Source organism: Microcebus murinus, chromosome 2 (genome assembly GCF_040939455.1).
Source record: "Microcebus murinus isolate Inina chromosome 2, M.murinus_Inina_mat1.0, whole genome shotgun sequence".
Taxonomy (NCBI): Eukaryota; Metazoa; Chordata; class Mammalia; order Primates; family Cheirogaleidae; genus Microcebus; species Microcebus murinus.
In genome coordinates, this window is record NC_134105.1 from 88,511,190 (window position 1) to 88,525,510 (window position 14,321).

The window sequence follows — 14,321 nt, forward strand, 5'->3', positions numbered from 1 at the left end:
CCCTTCCCACCTAGGGCAGCCAGAATAAAACAGATGACCTAGGTGAATATGTAGGGGCAGGCTTCTGCCTAAAACAAATTCTGGGACAAAAACAGCCACCTTTTATTGGGCCCTGACTTCGTGCCAGGGACTGTGCAAAGGGACTTTACAATCTTCACAATAACTCTTTTGAGCGAGGTAGTGTCATTACCCCATCCCATCTTACTGATGAGGAAGCTGACGCACAAACCTTGCCCAAGACCCAGGGTCAGGCCGGGCAGACCGTGGTGTGCAGGGTGCCCACGTGGCGCCCGGGAAGAGAAAAGATGGCGGGGCGGGGCCGGCGCGGCGGGGGCGGGCCCGAGCGGGGGCGGGGCCACGGACTGGCTGGGCCTGGGGCTGCCGACTGGCGTGGCGTCGGCGAGAGTTTGGTAGGGTCGCACCTGTTGCGTGGCTCCCCCACAGTCCAGCCGCGGGACTCCGACCCTGAATACCCAGGCAGTGTCGAGAGAAGCCCAGACGAGTTCCGGATCCTGCTCCCTGGGGAGCACGTGGCTTGGCCGCCTCTAGAGTGCGGGGCCCGAGGTCGGGACGCCGGGGTCTCCTGAGGCCAGTCTGACCGCCGAGGTCCGAGGAGGTCCGTCTCCAGCCAGCTGGCAATCTCGAAAGATTGCTGCACCTCCCCCATCTTGGTGCCAGGGCAGGGGCCCTGGAAGCGGCTTGGCGGGGGTCTGTGCCCCAGCGCCGCTCCGCCCCCTCAGGACCCGGCTTCCCGGCACTGCAGACCCTCCCGGGCGGCGTCCTCGGTGGCCCTTGAGACTCGGGCATCATGGCCTCAGGTGAGTGGGTGCTCGCGTGGTCTCTGGGACAGAGAAGTGCTGTGGCCAGGATGACAAGAGGGTGGGGGAGTCCCAGCACAGCCTGCAGGTCCTAGGGAAGGCGGCCAGCTCCTCCTGGAAGGGCCTGGGGAAGCAGAGCCTGAGTGTGCAAAGACAGAGGGAAAAGTCTAGGATGTCTCTCCCAGACCCCCAGCCAAGCCCCTGTCTCCTGGCCTCCCTGCTTTCCTAGTAGGTAGCTTCTGCTGGACAGTGGAATTTTCCCAAGACAGGCCTCTATCCCTCCTGGGCTGAGATTCTCAGTTCTACCCCTTCCACCAGAGCTAGACCACCCCTGGGGTCAGATAGAAAGGAAGAAAGGGGGCTTTGCCCCAGAGTATCCCTACTCTGAGAGGAATGTGTTCTGAGCTTAGAGGCGTTCTCTGCTGGATTCCTGTTTACTGTTATTTTTTTCCTCCCATGCTAGCTGGACCAGCTAGCCTGGACTTTGGCTCCTTTGGCTCCTTTGCCCTGGAGGGCTGGCAAGGGGTGAGGGCTCCTGAGAGGGTTAGTGGAGGGCTAGGGGCTGGCCCTTCCTCATCTTGTTTTCTCTCCCTCAGCCCCCTCCCCAGACCCAGCCACCATCAGTCACGTCACTCCAGGGACTGAAGAGGGAGGGGAGGGATAAGGGGCAGGGATGAGGCCCCACTCCCGGGGTTGCCTAGACAACCTGAGAAATCGTCGCCAGGGCCTCTTCCGCCTGCAGGGCGCTGCTTCCTGCATCAGTCACTCCCGCTGGGGGCGGGGCGGAGGAAGGGGTTGGATGTGGCAGAGCCAGGCCCCAGCCAGTGCCGCTCAGACTCCCCCGCTGGCACTGCTGTGGCCCCAGCCATGGCATCCTATCCATCTGGCCCCGGCAAGGCCAAGACCAAATATCCCTTTAAGAAGCGGGCCAGCCTACAGCCCTCCATTGCAATTCCAGGTGAGTGTGTGCTTGCTGGCCTCAGGCACGGGCTCTGTCCCACCATCCTCGCCCAGGCCACTGGTCCCCCAGAGAGGGGGGCCCTCTTCTTCAGCATCCTATCTGAGGTGATGCTCCTCGACCTCAGAGCCCGGGGCTGGGGCTTGGAGGTGGGGTTGGGGGAAGGGAGGTGGGGGGTGACTGAAGTTTCTATGTCGGGGATGCTGTCCTCTGTAACAAGGAGTGGGTGTGGGTGTGGGTGCAGCGAGAGGTGCCTATGCACACGTGTCAGCGTGTGCATGTGCTAAGACTGCTATAGAGTGTGAGTGAATGGAGCGGGGGTGTGTGGGACTGGCTGCTTTGTGGACTGGCCACTCAGACTGGCGCCTGTGCCTTTATCAGACAGACTCAGGCTGTTCTCTTGTGGCTAGTTTCTCTTTCTAGGATCCCAGAACTAGATCCCCCCTCCCTTGTGGTCTGACATCTGAGCACACCCATTGCTGGCTGGCATCCCAGAGCTGGGGGCTTGACTGTGTCTGTCGTTTGCTCTTTGCTAACTGTGTGGAGGATCGGGCTGGGGCTGCTGCCTACACTGCGTGTGCTCCTGCACCCTTTGGTTCGGCTCCCACTCTAGTAGGCATCGCTGCACCATTTGGAGCAGGCAGCCCATTGCGGCAGTGCCTGTCTCGGTGAGGGCTCGGCTGGCTCCGCTGCCTCGACTGCCTGGGTCTGTGCTTGCAGAGGGATGTCTGCCTGCCATCTGCTGCCCTGTGGCTAAGGAAAGACCCCCTCCACTTTGGTGACCAAGTTATGCCAACACAGTTCCCCATCCCTCCCACAGCTGTGGATAACAATAGTCTGATCATCCACCTCCTGTATTTTCTTATGCCATTGAAGATGCCTGGTGCAAGGTCTGAAGATGCCTGTGCTGTCCTGAGAGTGTTCTCTGTGCCCAGAAAGCGTGGCCCTTGTGGCTAGATCTGCACCAGTTGCCCTATTGCTGAACCAGAGACCTTTTGGTGGTCAGATGGTGTGAGCATCTGATGCTCGTGGGTCACGGCCTTGGGCACGCCGTGCCTACAGAGGCAGTCCTGGCAGTGAGTGAGGAGGCTCTTGGCCAAGAGGGGACATGGGGTGGTCAGAACCTTGGGGTCGGTGGGTATGGAGTTAGTGGAGTTAGCTTTTGGTTGACTCCCCTATGTGCGTGTTGGTGCTGTAGCTGGGAACCTCCAGCACAGGCCTAGGGAGAAGGGACCAGCAGGCAGCTGAGTCTTCTAGGTCTGGCCTCAGAGAGCGTGGGGGTTATTGCCTGTTTGTCACCTCCACTGAGCCTTCCTTCTGCAGCCTTGTGCAGTGGCCTGGCAGGCTAGCTGCTGTAACCTGTCCTGCTCACCCCAGCATTGCTGTGGATGGAGGCCCCAGGCCACCTTGCTGTGGGTTGGGGGGCTGGTGGTTGCAATTTGGGCCTTTGACTCAGCTGCTGCTGACCCCATACAAAGCAGCCATGGAGGTCTGTGGTCTGGGGCCATATGTGGAGAGGAGGTGTGTAGGATCAGGGTCCTTGGGCAAGAAAAGACCTTACTACTGGAGGAGAGGCAGGTATCCCTTTTTTTCCTCTTCCTACTCTTTCCTTTTCCAAGGAAGTGATAGCATCATCCTCATCTCCGCCCCTGCCAAGTTCTCTTCACTGCCCTCCACTGCTTAGTTGCCTCGGCTCTGCACGGGCCAAGAACCTCCCACCCTCCTGCAGGAGTGAGGCTCCATGTGAGAAGTGTCTTGAGGGTCCCAGGAGTCCATAATTGTAGACTCTCACGTTTGCACAGAGGCTGGTGTTTCACAGAACACTTGTAGAGCACTTATCTCTGTGAGTGTTGGGGCAGCTGTGGCTAGCCAGGGTGCGGACCCTTTATCACCCCGTTTGTAGACTCAAAGCCTCTCAGAGTAGGAAGGGACTTGCCTGTAAGTGGGAAGAGTCAGACTCAAGTCCTCCAAATTCTAGATCCTCTTTTCCCTCTTTTCTAGATTCTCTTTTCCCTCCCAATTCTAGATCCTCTCCTCCTGGACAGTTTGTCCTGTCCCTGAATATAGGCCTGGAACAGGGTTGGAGGTCTGAGCAGCTGGGCAGCCAGGAAGCCTCAGTAACTGGCCCCTACTCAGACTGGGCCCCTTCCCCAGGTGACAGCCAGTTCCTCTCCCCCAGCAAGGCCTTTTCTCTCCCAAGTGACCCCACAAGCAGGGCCAGAAGACAGCGGGGAGCAGCAAGGCCCCTGGGCAGAGGGAGCTGGCCGGTGCTGCTGGGCTCAGAGATGAGGGCTGCTCCCCCTCCCTTTTCTCCTCTCCTACCCTCTGGCCCGCCAGGCCCTGCCTACTCGCTGTCCCCTAGAGCAGTGGATTTTAAGGAAGCTTGGCCCCTCCCTGCCTGCCTGCCTTTCCCAATCAGCCTACCCTGTTTCTCCCCCTTGGGATCCCTGCATTCGGCTGGGCCCTCCCTGGCACTGTGAAGGTTAAGGCCCTGTCAGTTCCGGAGTTCGTCTTACCTCCCAACTCTGATGCTCCTTCCCTTGATTTCTGGGCTCCTTTGAACTCCCCCAGCCCCCTGCTCGCAGCCATCCCAGGGTCTCCCCTGCTCACAGCTGCACTTGGTACAGCCCGTGCGGCCCCAGGGGACTGGCTGCAGCTTCACTCGGCAAACGGGCAAGGGGCACCGGGCTGCTGGCCGGAGCTGCCTGAACTCTGCAGGTAGGGTCCAGGCAGGGACCAGGCTGAGCAGGGGCTGCGTCCTATATCTGGGGCAGGTACCTTCCTCCCTTTGTCCAGCCTTGGGACCAGACCTGGAGTATGGGGAAACCGGCACAGAGACTTTTAAGGCAGGCTACCTAGGCAGAGCCTCCAACCCTTCCCTAAGCCTGGGTGGAGAGGGGAAAGGAGGGTGCTAGAGGAAAGCACCCCCACAGCTGGCTGGGAGAGCCAAGCTTCCCGCTGTGCTGAGCCCAGGGAGGGTCCTCTGGGGGTGGGCTGGGGCTCAGGCAGCCCCTGTAGACTAGCAGCCTCCAGGTCTTCAGTGCCAGCCTCCTGTGGTACAGATGAGGAGCGACGTCCTTGATGGAGAAGGACCCCTGGCTTCTGATACTCCCTTCCCCAGGGCCTCCGGCCCAGATCCTGGGGCCTCTGAGTGGCGCAGACTGTTTGTGGCAGCTCCCTTTGGAGGGGCAGCCAGCAGTGGGAGGGGCGGGCCAGGGCCAGGCCACTTCTTGGCAGCCCTGGGGTCCTGGGGGAGAGGCAGGCCTCTAGGGAGGAGGTAGGGTTCCCCTGCCAACCAGGTCCTCCACTTACTCTCCTTTTCTTCCCTTGAGGGCTGGTCTGCTGGTAAGAGCTGGGGGGCAGCTGTGGCTTTCCCTGTGCTCCATAGGTCTGGGATGTCAGGTACAGTGCCCTGCCCTGCCCCTCGGAGTGGAGGATCTGCTAGTCCGGGACAGGCCTGATCCCGGATCGCCTGCCCTGGTAGCTGTGGGCTGGGGTCCTTGGTGTAGCTGCTTGGTCTTTAAGAGTGTCTGGTGTGTGTCTGTGTGCATGTGTCTGCATGTATGTGCGTGCGTGCACATGGACACATGAGTGCCTGCTCTGGGAGGTAGTCACTTGAAGATGGCCTGAGGGAGCAGGCCCTAGTCTGGGGTTCTTACCTGTTGAGTGAATAAACCCACTCGTTCTAGGGGCAGACTCAGGACCCCCACCTGTGAGCCTGGAATGGGTGAGGGGTCCCTGTGTCAGACGTGAGGGTGAGGTCCCTAGGAGTTACACACAGGCTCACTCCTCCGCCTCTGAGGAGGGACTGCCCACTTACCAGGCCCTGGGCTCTTTTGGGAGCTGGCCTGGGACAGGTGGGGGCCCAGGGCTTCCAGGGGCTGCCCCTCCACCCTTTGACCCTGGCATCACTGTCTCTGCAGAGGCTCGGGGTGGTCTGGGGGCCCCTCCGCTGCAGTCTGCCCGATCCCTGCCGGGCCCCGCCCCCTGCCTCAAGCACTTCCCGCTCGACCTGCGCACGTCTATGGATGGCAAATGCAAGGAGATCGCCGAGGTATCACCTGGCACCACCTGCACCCCTCACCCCATGTCCTCATGCCCTGCCTCTGCTCCCCATGCCCCTCCACCCCAGCTGACCCTGGCCTCATGCTTGGCTGCCTCCTGATCCTCAGCCTGTCCCAGGTACCCCCAGGTCCTGCCGCCCTCACCCTATCCCCAGACTCTGCAGGAGGGGGCCCAGGGGCCGAGGGCTAGGCCACGCTGACCCTTCCTTCCTTCCTCCCAGGAGCTGTTCAGCCGCTCGCTGGCTGAGAGTGAGCTCCGTAGTGCCCCGTATGAGTTCCCTGAGGAGAGCCCCATCGAGCAGCTGGAGGAGCGGCGGCAGCGGCTGGAGCGGCAGATCAGCCAGGATGTCAAGTGAGCCCGGCAGGCAGCCGAAGGCACACGCTGTGGTCGGCTCAGCATCCCTCTGTCTCCATCTGGGCTCTTTCAGAGCCCCTTCCCTGTCCCCTTTCCTCTCCTGTCCTCCCTTTGCGGTCCACACGGGGGGCAGCATAGAGTGTGGGCTTCAGAGACAGGCTGCTGGGTTCTGGTTCTGTCTCCCATCCACTGATATGGCCTGGAACATGTTGCTTAACTTCTGGGTCTGCTTTCTCATCTCTAAAGTGGGGTAAGAACAGCACAGGGCTCTACAGCTCTGCCTGTGAGCTCACATGTGGCAACACGTGCACAGCACCTAGCACGGTGCTGGGACCTGGGAGCAAGGGCCATCCTTCGTGATCTGCCTGACCTCTCACCCCTCCAGGCTGGAGCCGGACATCCTGCTTAGGGCCAAGCAAGATTTCCTGAAGACGGACAGTGACTCGGACCTACAGTGAGGAGGGCAGAGGGGTACTGGGGTGTGGAGCTGGTGCCTGCCTGCCGCTGGCTCCAACCTCCTTCCCGTACCCCTCCCACGCAGGCTCTACAAGGAGCAGGTCGAGGGGCAGGGTGACAGGGGCCTGCGGGAGCGTGATGTGGTGCTGGAACGGGAGTTTCAGCGGGTCACCATCTCTGGGGAGGAGAAGTGTGGGGTGAGTGTGGGCCAGGACCTTGGGTTTCTATTCGTTACTCAGTGTCCCAGCCGGGGAGCTGAGTGCGAGGTGGGGGGGAGCCTCGGAGAGGGTGGTTCTCTTTCCCCAGCAGCTGGGGGTCAGAGGGTCTACTTGATGTGCTGGGACCAGAGTGGTCTGAGTGTTCTGGGGTCCGGGCCTGTGGGAGGTGGGAGTACCTTGGGGTCTTGGGTAAGGCCCCAGGAAGGAGGTGAGAGTGAACCTGAGTCTGAGACTGAGGAGAGTGATCACATGTCCTCGTCTCCAGGTGCCGTTCACAGACCTGCTGGACGCAGCGAAGAGCGTGGTTCGGGCACTGTTCATCCGGGAGAAGTACATGGCCCTGTCGCTGCAGAGCTTCTGCCCCACCACCCGCCGCTACCTGCAGCAGCTGGCTGAGAAGCCTCTGGAGACACGGACCTACGAGCAGGGCCCCGACACCCCTGTGTCTGCTGGTGGGACCCCGCTCCCTGCCCCACCCCAAGTGCCCTGGGCTCCCTGAGCCTGGGGCCTGGGCATCTCTGCCCTGCCTGCCTCTGCCCACACATAGCCTCTTGGTGCTCAGGGGGGGAGGGCAAGTCAGGAGCTGCCTACCCTGCTGGGGTCTTCGATATCTCTCACCCTCTTCGGGAGCCCCTGCCTAAAAGAGCCCAGGCCCTGACTCCACCCTCCTCACCCCTCTGCAGATGCCCCGGTGCACCCCCCTGCGCTGGAGCAGCACCCCTATGAGCACTGTGAACCAAGCACCATGCCTGGGGACCTGGGCTTGGGCCTGCGCATGGTGCGGGGCGTGGTGCACGTCTACACCCGCAGGGAACCCGATGAGCAGTAAGAGGGGTGTTATGTGCTGGGGAACTCTGTGTGGGAGGCTGCAGTGGCTGGAGAAGGGCCACCGAGTCTGGCGTGCCCTCCTCACCCAAGCTCCCCTCCATGCCAGTTGCTCAGAGGTGGAGCTGCCATACCCCGACCTGCAGGAATTTGTGGCTGACGTCAATGTGCTGATGGCCCTGATTATCAATGGCCCCATGTGAGTCCCCTCCAGTCCCAGATACTCAGCTCGCCTCCCAGCCCAGATTCTCCAGCCCCAGTTCTGCCCCAGCCCCTGTCACCTGGTGTCTTGCCCCTTTCTAGTCACCTAGTCACTGAGTGCTAGACTTTCCTTCAGTCTGTTGCCTTCTTGGCAGCCTTCCTCCCACACCCTCCCCCCTCTCCCTCCACTCTGCTACCCAGGCCCTCCCCAGGTGCTCCCTTGAGGGCCTGAGTCCCTGCCATGTTCTCCTCGTGCCCAGAAAGTCATTCTGCTACCGCCGGCTGCAGTACCTGAGCTCCAAGTTCCAGATGCATGTGCTACTCAATGAGATGAAGGAGCTGGCTGCCCAGAAGAAAGTGCCACACCGAGATTTCTACAACATCCGCAAGGTGGGCCCTCACTCCCCACCCTGTGGCCCTCTCTGTGTCCTGACCCTGCACCTCGGTCCAGCCTCCCCCTCAAGGGCTTGGGCCCCCCAACCCAGCATCCAGAATGGAGTGTCCTCTCCCATCCCACCGTCCTGGCCCTTCCTGGCCTCTGGTGGACCAGCAGTGCCCTGTTGCACCCCAGGTGGACACCCACATCCATGCCTCCTCCTGCATGAACCAGAAGCATCTGCTGCGCTTCATCAAGCGGGCGATGAAGCGGCACCTGGATGAGATCGTGCACGTGGAGCAGGGCCGCGAGCAGACGCTGCGGGAGGTCTTCGAGAGCATGCACCTCACTGCCTACGACCTCAGTGTGGACACGCTCGACGTGCACGCGGTCCGCCCCAGCGGCACGGGCTGAGGGGCTGGGTCAGGGTAGGGGCTAGGGGTTAGGGTGACCTGGTCCTGCCCATCTCCTCCAGGACAGGAACACCTTCCATCGCTTTGACAAGTTCAATGCCAAATACAACCCTATTGGGGAGTCTGTCCTCCGAGAGATCTTCATCAAGACTGACAACCGGGTTTCTGGGAAGTACTTTGCTCACATCATCAAGGTAAGGAGGCAGCCCTCAGCCACTGAGCCACGTGACCTGGGCTCTGGGGGGCTCTTGTGCGGGGATCGTGTGGGGTAAGAGGCCTGAAGAGGTCTGACGGAGCGCACGTGGTGGGCGCGAGAATATCTGCTCCCCATGTGTCCAGGAGGTGATGTCAGACCTGGAGGAGAGCAAATACCAGAACGCAGAGCTGCGCCTCTCCATCTACGGGCGCTCAAGGGACGAGTGGGACAAGCTGGCACGCTGGGCTGTCACGCACCGCGTGCACTCTCCCAATGTGCGCTGGCTCGTGCAGGTGCCCCGCCTCTTGTGAGTGTCCCTTGGAGTGGAAAGGAATATGGGGGCCCGTGTTCAAGGGGCAAGGGCCTGCCTCCTACCTCCTGGGGCGGCTGAACCTCCCCTGACCCCGATAAGCCCTCTGAGTCCAAGGAGGGGCTGCCTGGTTCCACCCGTGGTCTGTTCAGCCCGGCCCACCCTGGTGTCCCCACTTTCCCAGTGTGGCTTAAGTGTCCTTCTGTGCTTTTGAGCCAAGTTCTGACCCTTACTGGCCTGCTGAGTTTCTTCTCGCTGGCCCTGACCCGCACATGCCTGTGTGCTGTCTCGCCTGCAGTGACGTGTACCGCACCAAGGGCCAGCTGGCCAACTTCCAGGAGATGCTGGAGAACATCTTCCTGCCTCTGTTTGAGGCCACTGTGCACCCTGCCAGCCACCCGGAGCTACACCTCTTCTTGGAGCATGTGAGCAGGCAGCATAGGTCTGGGTATGGGGAGGATGACCAGCCTCAGCCCAGCTGCAATTCTGGGCCTGACCACAAGGTTCTGTGCCAGGTGGATGGTTTTGACAGCGTGGATGATGAGTCCAAGCCTGAGAACCATGTCTTCAACCTGGAGAGCCCCCTCCCCGAGGCTTGGGTGGAGGAGGACAACCCACCCTACGCCTACTACCTGTACTACACCTTCGCCAACATGGCCACGTTGAACCACCTGCGCAGGTGCCTGCACCGCCCAGTGCTGAATCCCTGTGCACCATGTGGTCTCTCACCCAACAAAGCTTGCTCTGGGTGCCCTGGGCTGGGGCCACCAGAGCCCTGACCCACCTGGTGCCCTGTGCTTGGACTGGATGGGTTCTTTCTCTGCCTGCAGGGCCCCACCCCTCAGCCCTCACAGCCAGGCATCTACCCCAGCTCCCCTTATCCTAGGCCCACACAGTCCCTGCCTGGAGGACGTGCGTGTGCTGGGGTGGGGTTCAGGAGCCCCAGCGAGCCCAGGCCAGCCCAGGCTCAGGAGCTGACCCTGTCTTCATGCCCCCCAGGCAGAGGGGCTTCCACACCTTTGTGCTGAGGCCACACTGCGGGGAGGCTGGGCCCATCCACCACCTGGTGTCAGCTTTCATGCTGGCTGAGAACATCTCCCACGGGCTGCTTCTGCGCAAGGTCAGGGTCTGCACCTCCAGCCTCCCCTCCCAGTTGTTCACCTTCCTCTGATCCACTCGGCCCTTCAGTGACTGACCCTCCTCCCACCCAGCCCCCAGATTGGACTCCACCTTTCCAGTGTAATTAACCTTCCCCACCCCCGCCTCCAGACAGGGGCCTCCACTTGGACTCTGGCTGCAACTCACCCTTCGCACGTCAGGCCCAGCTCGGATTCCCTTCCCCCTGCCCACTGCGGTGGCCTGGACACCCCAGGTCCAGCATGCCCTTCCCGTCTCCAGGCCACCTGACAGTCCTTTCTTCCCTGTCACCTGTGCAGGCCCCGGTCTTGCAGTACCTGTATTACCTGGCCCAGATCGGCATCGCCATGTCCCCACTCAGCAACAACAGCCTCTTCCTCAGCTACCACCGGAACCCGCTACCCGAGTACCTGTCCCGTGGCCTTATGGTCTCCCTGTCCACTGACGATCCCCTGCAGTTCCACTTTACCAAGGTCAGAGTCGGGCAGGCAGGCAGGCAGGTGTCCTGGGACACTGGGGTCGTTCTGGGCTGGTGCTGCCCCCTGCTGGTGGAGTGCAGCGAGTGGCGAGGCCCACAATGGAGGGGGAGGCGGAGCGGGGTTGCAGGGCTGGGGCCTGCCTGCCTGAGGGAACCTGGCCTATGCAGGAGCCGCTGATGGAGGAGTACAGCATTGCCACCCAGGTGTGGAAGCTGAGTTCCTGTGACATGTGTGAGCTGGCCCGCAACAGTGTGCTCATGAGCGGCTTCTCCCACAAGGTATGATACCTTCCTGCCTGGCTGCTCCTTGGGATCGCATCTCCTCCCCTCTGCATTTGAGCTCTGCCCCTGGGTTGGTCCGGGGTGAGGCAGGGCCGCCCAGGGCTGGCTGCAGCTCTGCCCGTTACCCCTTTACTTGGCTCTGCAGGTAAAGAGCCACTGGCTGGGACCCAACTATACCAAGGAGGGCCCCGAGGGAAATGACATCCGCCGCACCAACGTCCCAGACATCCGCGTGGGCTACCGCCATGAGACCCTGTGCCAGGAGCTGGCGCTTATCACGCAGGCCGTCCAGAGCGAGATGCTGGAGACCATCCCGGAGGAGGCGGGTGGCGCCACGAGCCCAGGGCCTCAGTGAGCCTGGCCCACGCCGCGCCCACCACATCTCAGCACCTCGGCCATGTTTTGTTCTCAGAGCCCTCCCATCCTGCTGTAGTCTCTGCATGTCTCTGTTCTTCTCTGTCTCTGTCTTGCACGTCTCTGACCATGTCCCTGTCCCTGGGCCACTCCAGGGAAAGCAATGTCTGGGAATCTCCTTCACCATTGTCTTAGCTCAGGTGGCACCTGACAGCCAAGGTTTTGAGGGATAGCCCTGCTGGTGGCCCTATCCTAGGATCCTCAAAAGCCTGGCTATCCTGTGGGCTCTCCAGTGTCCACAGGGTCTGGGGATGTTTGTGGGGGGGGCTGGCCCCTCTAGTCTTTGGGGTCCTGCCTGGGCAAATCCGAGCTTTGGCTGGGGCTGAAGTTTAGGCCCTGCCTTATGTGGCCCCTGCCTTATGTGGCCAAGGAGCAGTCGGGCGGGGTGTGTACAGCGCTGCCGTGGGCATCAGCTCTGCGCCGGGTAGAGTTGGGCCAAGAGCTGGGCCACCGCCCTGGGCTGCCTGGCCTGAGGGGGTGGACCATCGTCTTCGCCAAGTCACTGCCCAGCAGCCTTCTCCGTCCTTTCCCCAGCCCACGTGCTCCTCTGGTGTCAGCTTCCTGTGCCTCTGTGGAAGAGGACAGATGCCCTATGCTGTGTCTGGGGCCACTGCAGCCACAGGGTCCTGGATCTCCCACTAGCCCTGGGAGTAGTGTCCCAATACGGCCCCCAGAGCTTTGAGCAGATCTGGATCCTGGCTGGGCCCCCATGTTGTGTTCTGGACCGAGACCTTTGCTGTGAAATGCAGTGTTTCGTATGATCCGTCTTTCCTAGTGCATGAGAAATAAAGATTATTTAAGTAATGAGGCAGGAGGGTCTCTGTTGGGAGAAGGGAGGGCTGTGGTGGGGGTGGCTGTGGATGGAGGTGCAGCACATTCTGAGGGAGCCGTCGGGCTTGGGCAGTGTCTGTCCATGCACATGGAAACAGACAAAGGAGGCTGTGGGAGGGGGGAGATGCCCACCAGGCCGCATCCCGCCTGCCCCCTCTGGGGGGGGATACCTGGCCCAGGTCTGCGGCACATCCCTGTCACACCAGCTTGGGAGATGGTGCCCCCTTCCCGCCTTGGACTTCCTCCCCACTTCCAGCCACTTAGGGGACAGTCTGGTGGATACGAGAATATGCACTTACAGGCAAACCCTGAAACTCTGGACATCTGGGGGTCCTACCCACAGGGATTCCGATTCAGGAGGTGGAAGGTGTGGCACAGACATCTGCAAACTCCCGGCAGAATCTGTTGCAAGGGGTTGAAACAAGCCTGTGTCTTCGAATCCAGCCTTGACCCACTCAGCTTCTGTCCCCTGTTTGATACACAGTTTCTGGAGTACCTCCTTGGCACAGCGGGTGCCAGAGTCTGTTCCTAAGTAAAGAAGGGCAGTGGAATGTGCCCTGGGCTGTGCGAGGTCCGGGGTGGGCGGGAGGTCCTGTCGTGGCAGCTGCGGCTGTGTGGGGAGGAACGGCGGCCCCTGGCTGGCCGCCTCAGTAATGATGATTAGCTGCAGAACAGCGTGAGCCTGTGTAATTGCGGGCCTGGGCAGGGCGAGAGCAAGAGCGGGAGGCGGGCAGGCCAGCGGTGTCCTCCGGTCCTGTCCTGTCGGCCGCTCTGCCCCAGCCGCACCTAGCTCAGCAGGCAGGAGGGGCGTCTGTACCCGGCCCCACTCCCTGCCTGGCTGCCCTGGGCCAAGGCTCTCGTCCCCAACCTCCCGAGGGCTGCTGGCCAAGACCCAGGTCCCTTCAGTTGCAGAAGACATCTCTTGCTGAGTCATTCTAGCCATTTCCACGTCACAGAATTGAATGTTAGGGCTGGAGAAGAGCGAGAGGTTGCCCACCTCTGGCTGACTCCTGGTTGGGAAACAGGCTCAGGAGGTGAAAGTGGCCAGTGGCAGAGCCTGGACTGGAGCTCAGTGTCCAGGGCTCCTCCATATCACATGGCCTCATCTGCCCAAGGGGTGATGCTTTTCGAGTGTGAGGGGAACTAACTTTTTAAGGAGATGAATATATTTAATAATATAAGCAAGCTGTATCTTGTCTTTGACAGGAAGCAGGATTAGATCTTTCTTTTTTTCTTTCTTTCCTTTTTTTTTTTTGAGACAAGGTCTCACTCTGTTGCACAGGCTGGAGTGCAGTGGTGGGATCATAGCTCACTGCAGCCTGGAACTTCTGGGTGTTAAATGATCCTCTTGCCTCAGTCTCCTGAGTAGCTGGGACTATAGGTGTGTACCACCATGCCCAGCTAATTAAAAAAATTTTTTTTAGAGATGAGATCTTGCTATGTTGCACAGGCTGGTCTCAAACTCCTGGACTCAAGTAATCCTCCCACCTTGGCCTCCCAAAGCACTGGGATTATAAGTGTGAGCCAGAAGATCTTTCTAGAAGGTCCCTGAAGGCAAGAACTGCCTGTCCCATTTGCCAGCACTTAGGACTCCGTATCTACTCATTGAATTTGTTATTTAATGGAATCCTTCATTCCATTTTCTTGTCTCCTGTTTTTCTCTGTGTGTGCTAAGGCCTACTTCTAAGAATATTACAAATGTAAAGAGTTTTTTTAGCAAACCCTCCACGATTTATTTTTTAAACAACTTGCTCCTGGTTTTCCAGTTTCTCAGAAATTTCTCTTTCAAACATTTATCAAGAGCAAATAATCTTACAACAGTAAGGCCTTAAAATTTCCTCCTATGTGAAAAGAAAATTATTTTCATTAAAGAAATTTGGGAAATATAAGAAAATGGGAAGAAGAAAAAAGCCCATTCATAATCTTTTTTTTTCTGCTCCTTTTGGGGGTGGGGTTTGGTCTTCATAAGTTCTTTGCCCGCCCATTCAT

General features: G+C 60.0%; 1 protein-coding gene across 4 annotated transcripts; it reads left to right on the forward strand.

The window, feature by feature from the left end:
• The first annotated feature begins 346 nt into the window (after positions 1-346).
• AMPD2 (adenosine monophosphate deaminase 2) lies at positions 347-12,305 on the forward strand. 4 transcript variants are annotated; one of them, XM_012751594.2, is made up of 18 exons: positions 347-818; positions 5,700-5,830; positions 6,062-6,192; positions 6,581-6,649; positions 6,737-6,848; positions 7,135-7,321; positions 7,553-7,694; positions 7,804-7,893; positions 8,156-8,285; positions 8,467-8,661; positions 8,747-8,878; positions 9,024-9,187; positions 9,489-9,615; positions 9,706-9,869; positions 10,190-10,310; positions 10,627-10,800; positions 10,974-11,084; positions 11,233-12,305. In XM_012751594.2, exons 1-18 carry the CDS (start codon positions 809-811, stop codon positions 11,440-11,442), a joined length of 2,400 nt encoding a protein of 799 aa, XP_012607048.1. In that variant the 5' UTR covers positions 347-808; the 3' UTR covers positions 11,443-12,305. The 4 variants fall into 4 exon arrangements, 3 of the variants coding, with proteins under 3 accessions (XP_012607048.1, XP_012607047.1, XP_012607046.1); XM_012751592.3 differs by lacking the exon at positions 347-818 and adding an exon at positions 1,595-1,776; XM_012751593.3 differs by lacking the exons at positions 347-818; positions 5,700-5,830 and adding an exon at positions 863-1,776.
• Positions 12,306-14,321: the final 2,016 nt, after the last annotated feature.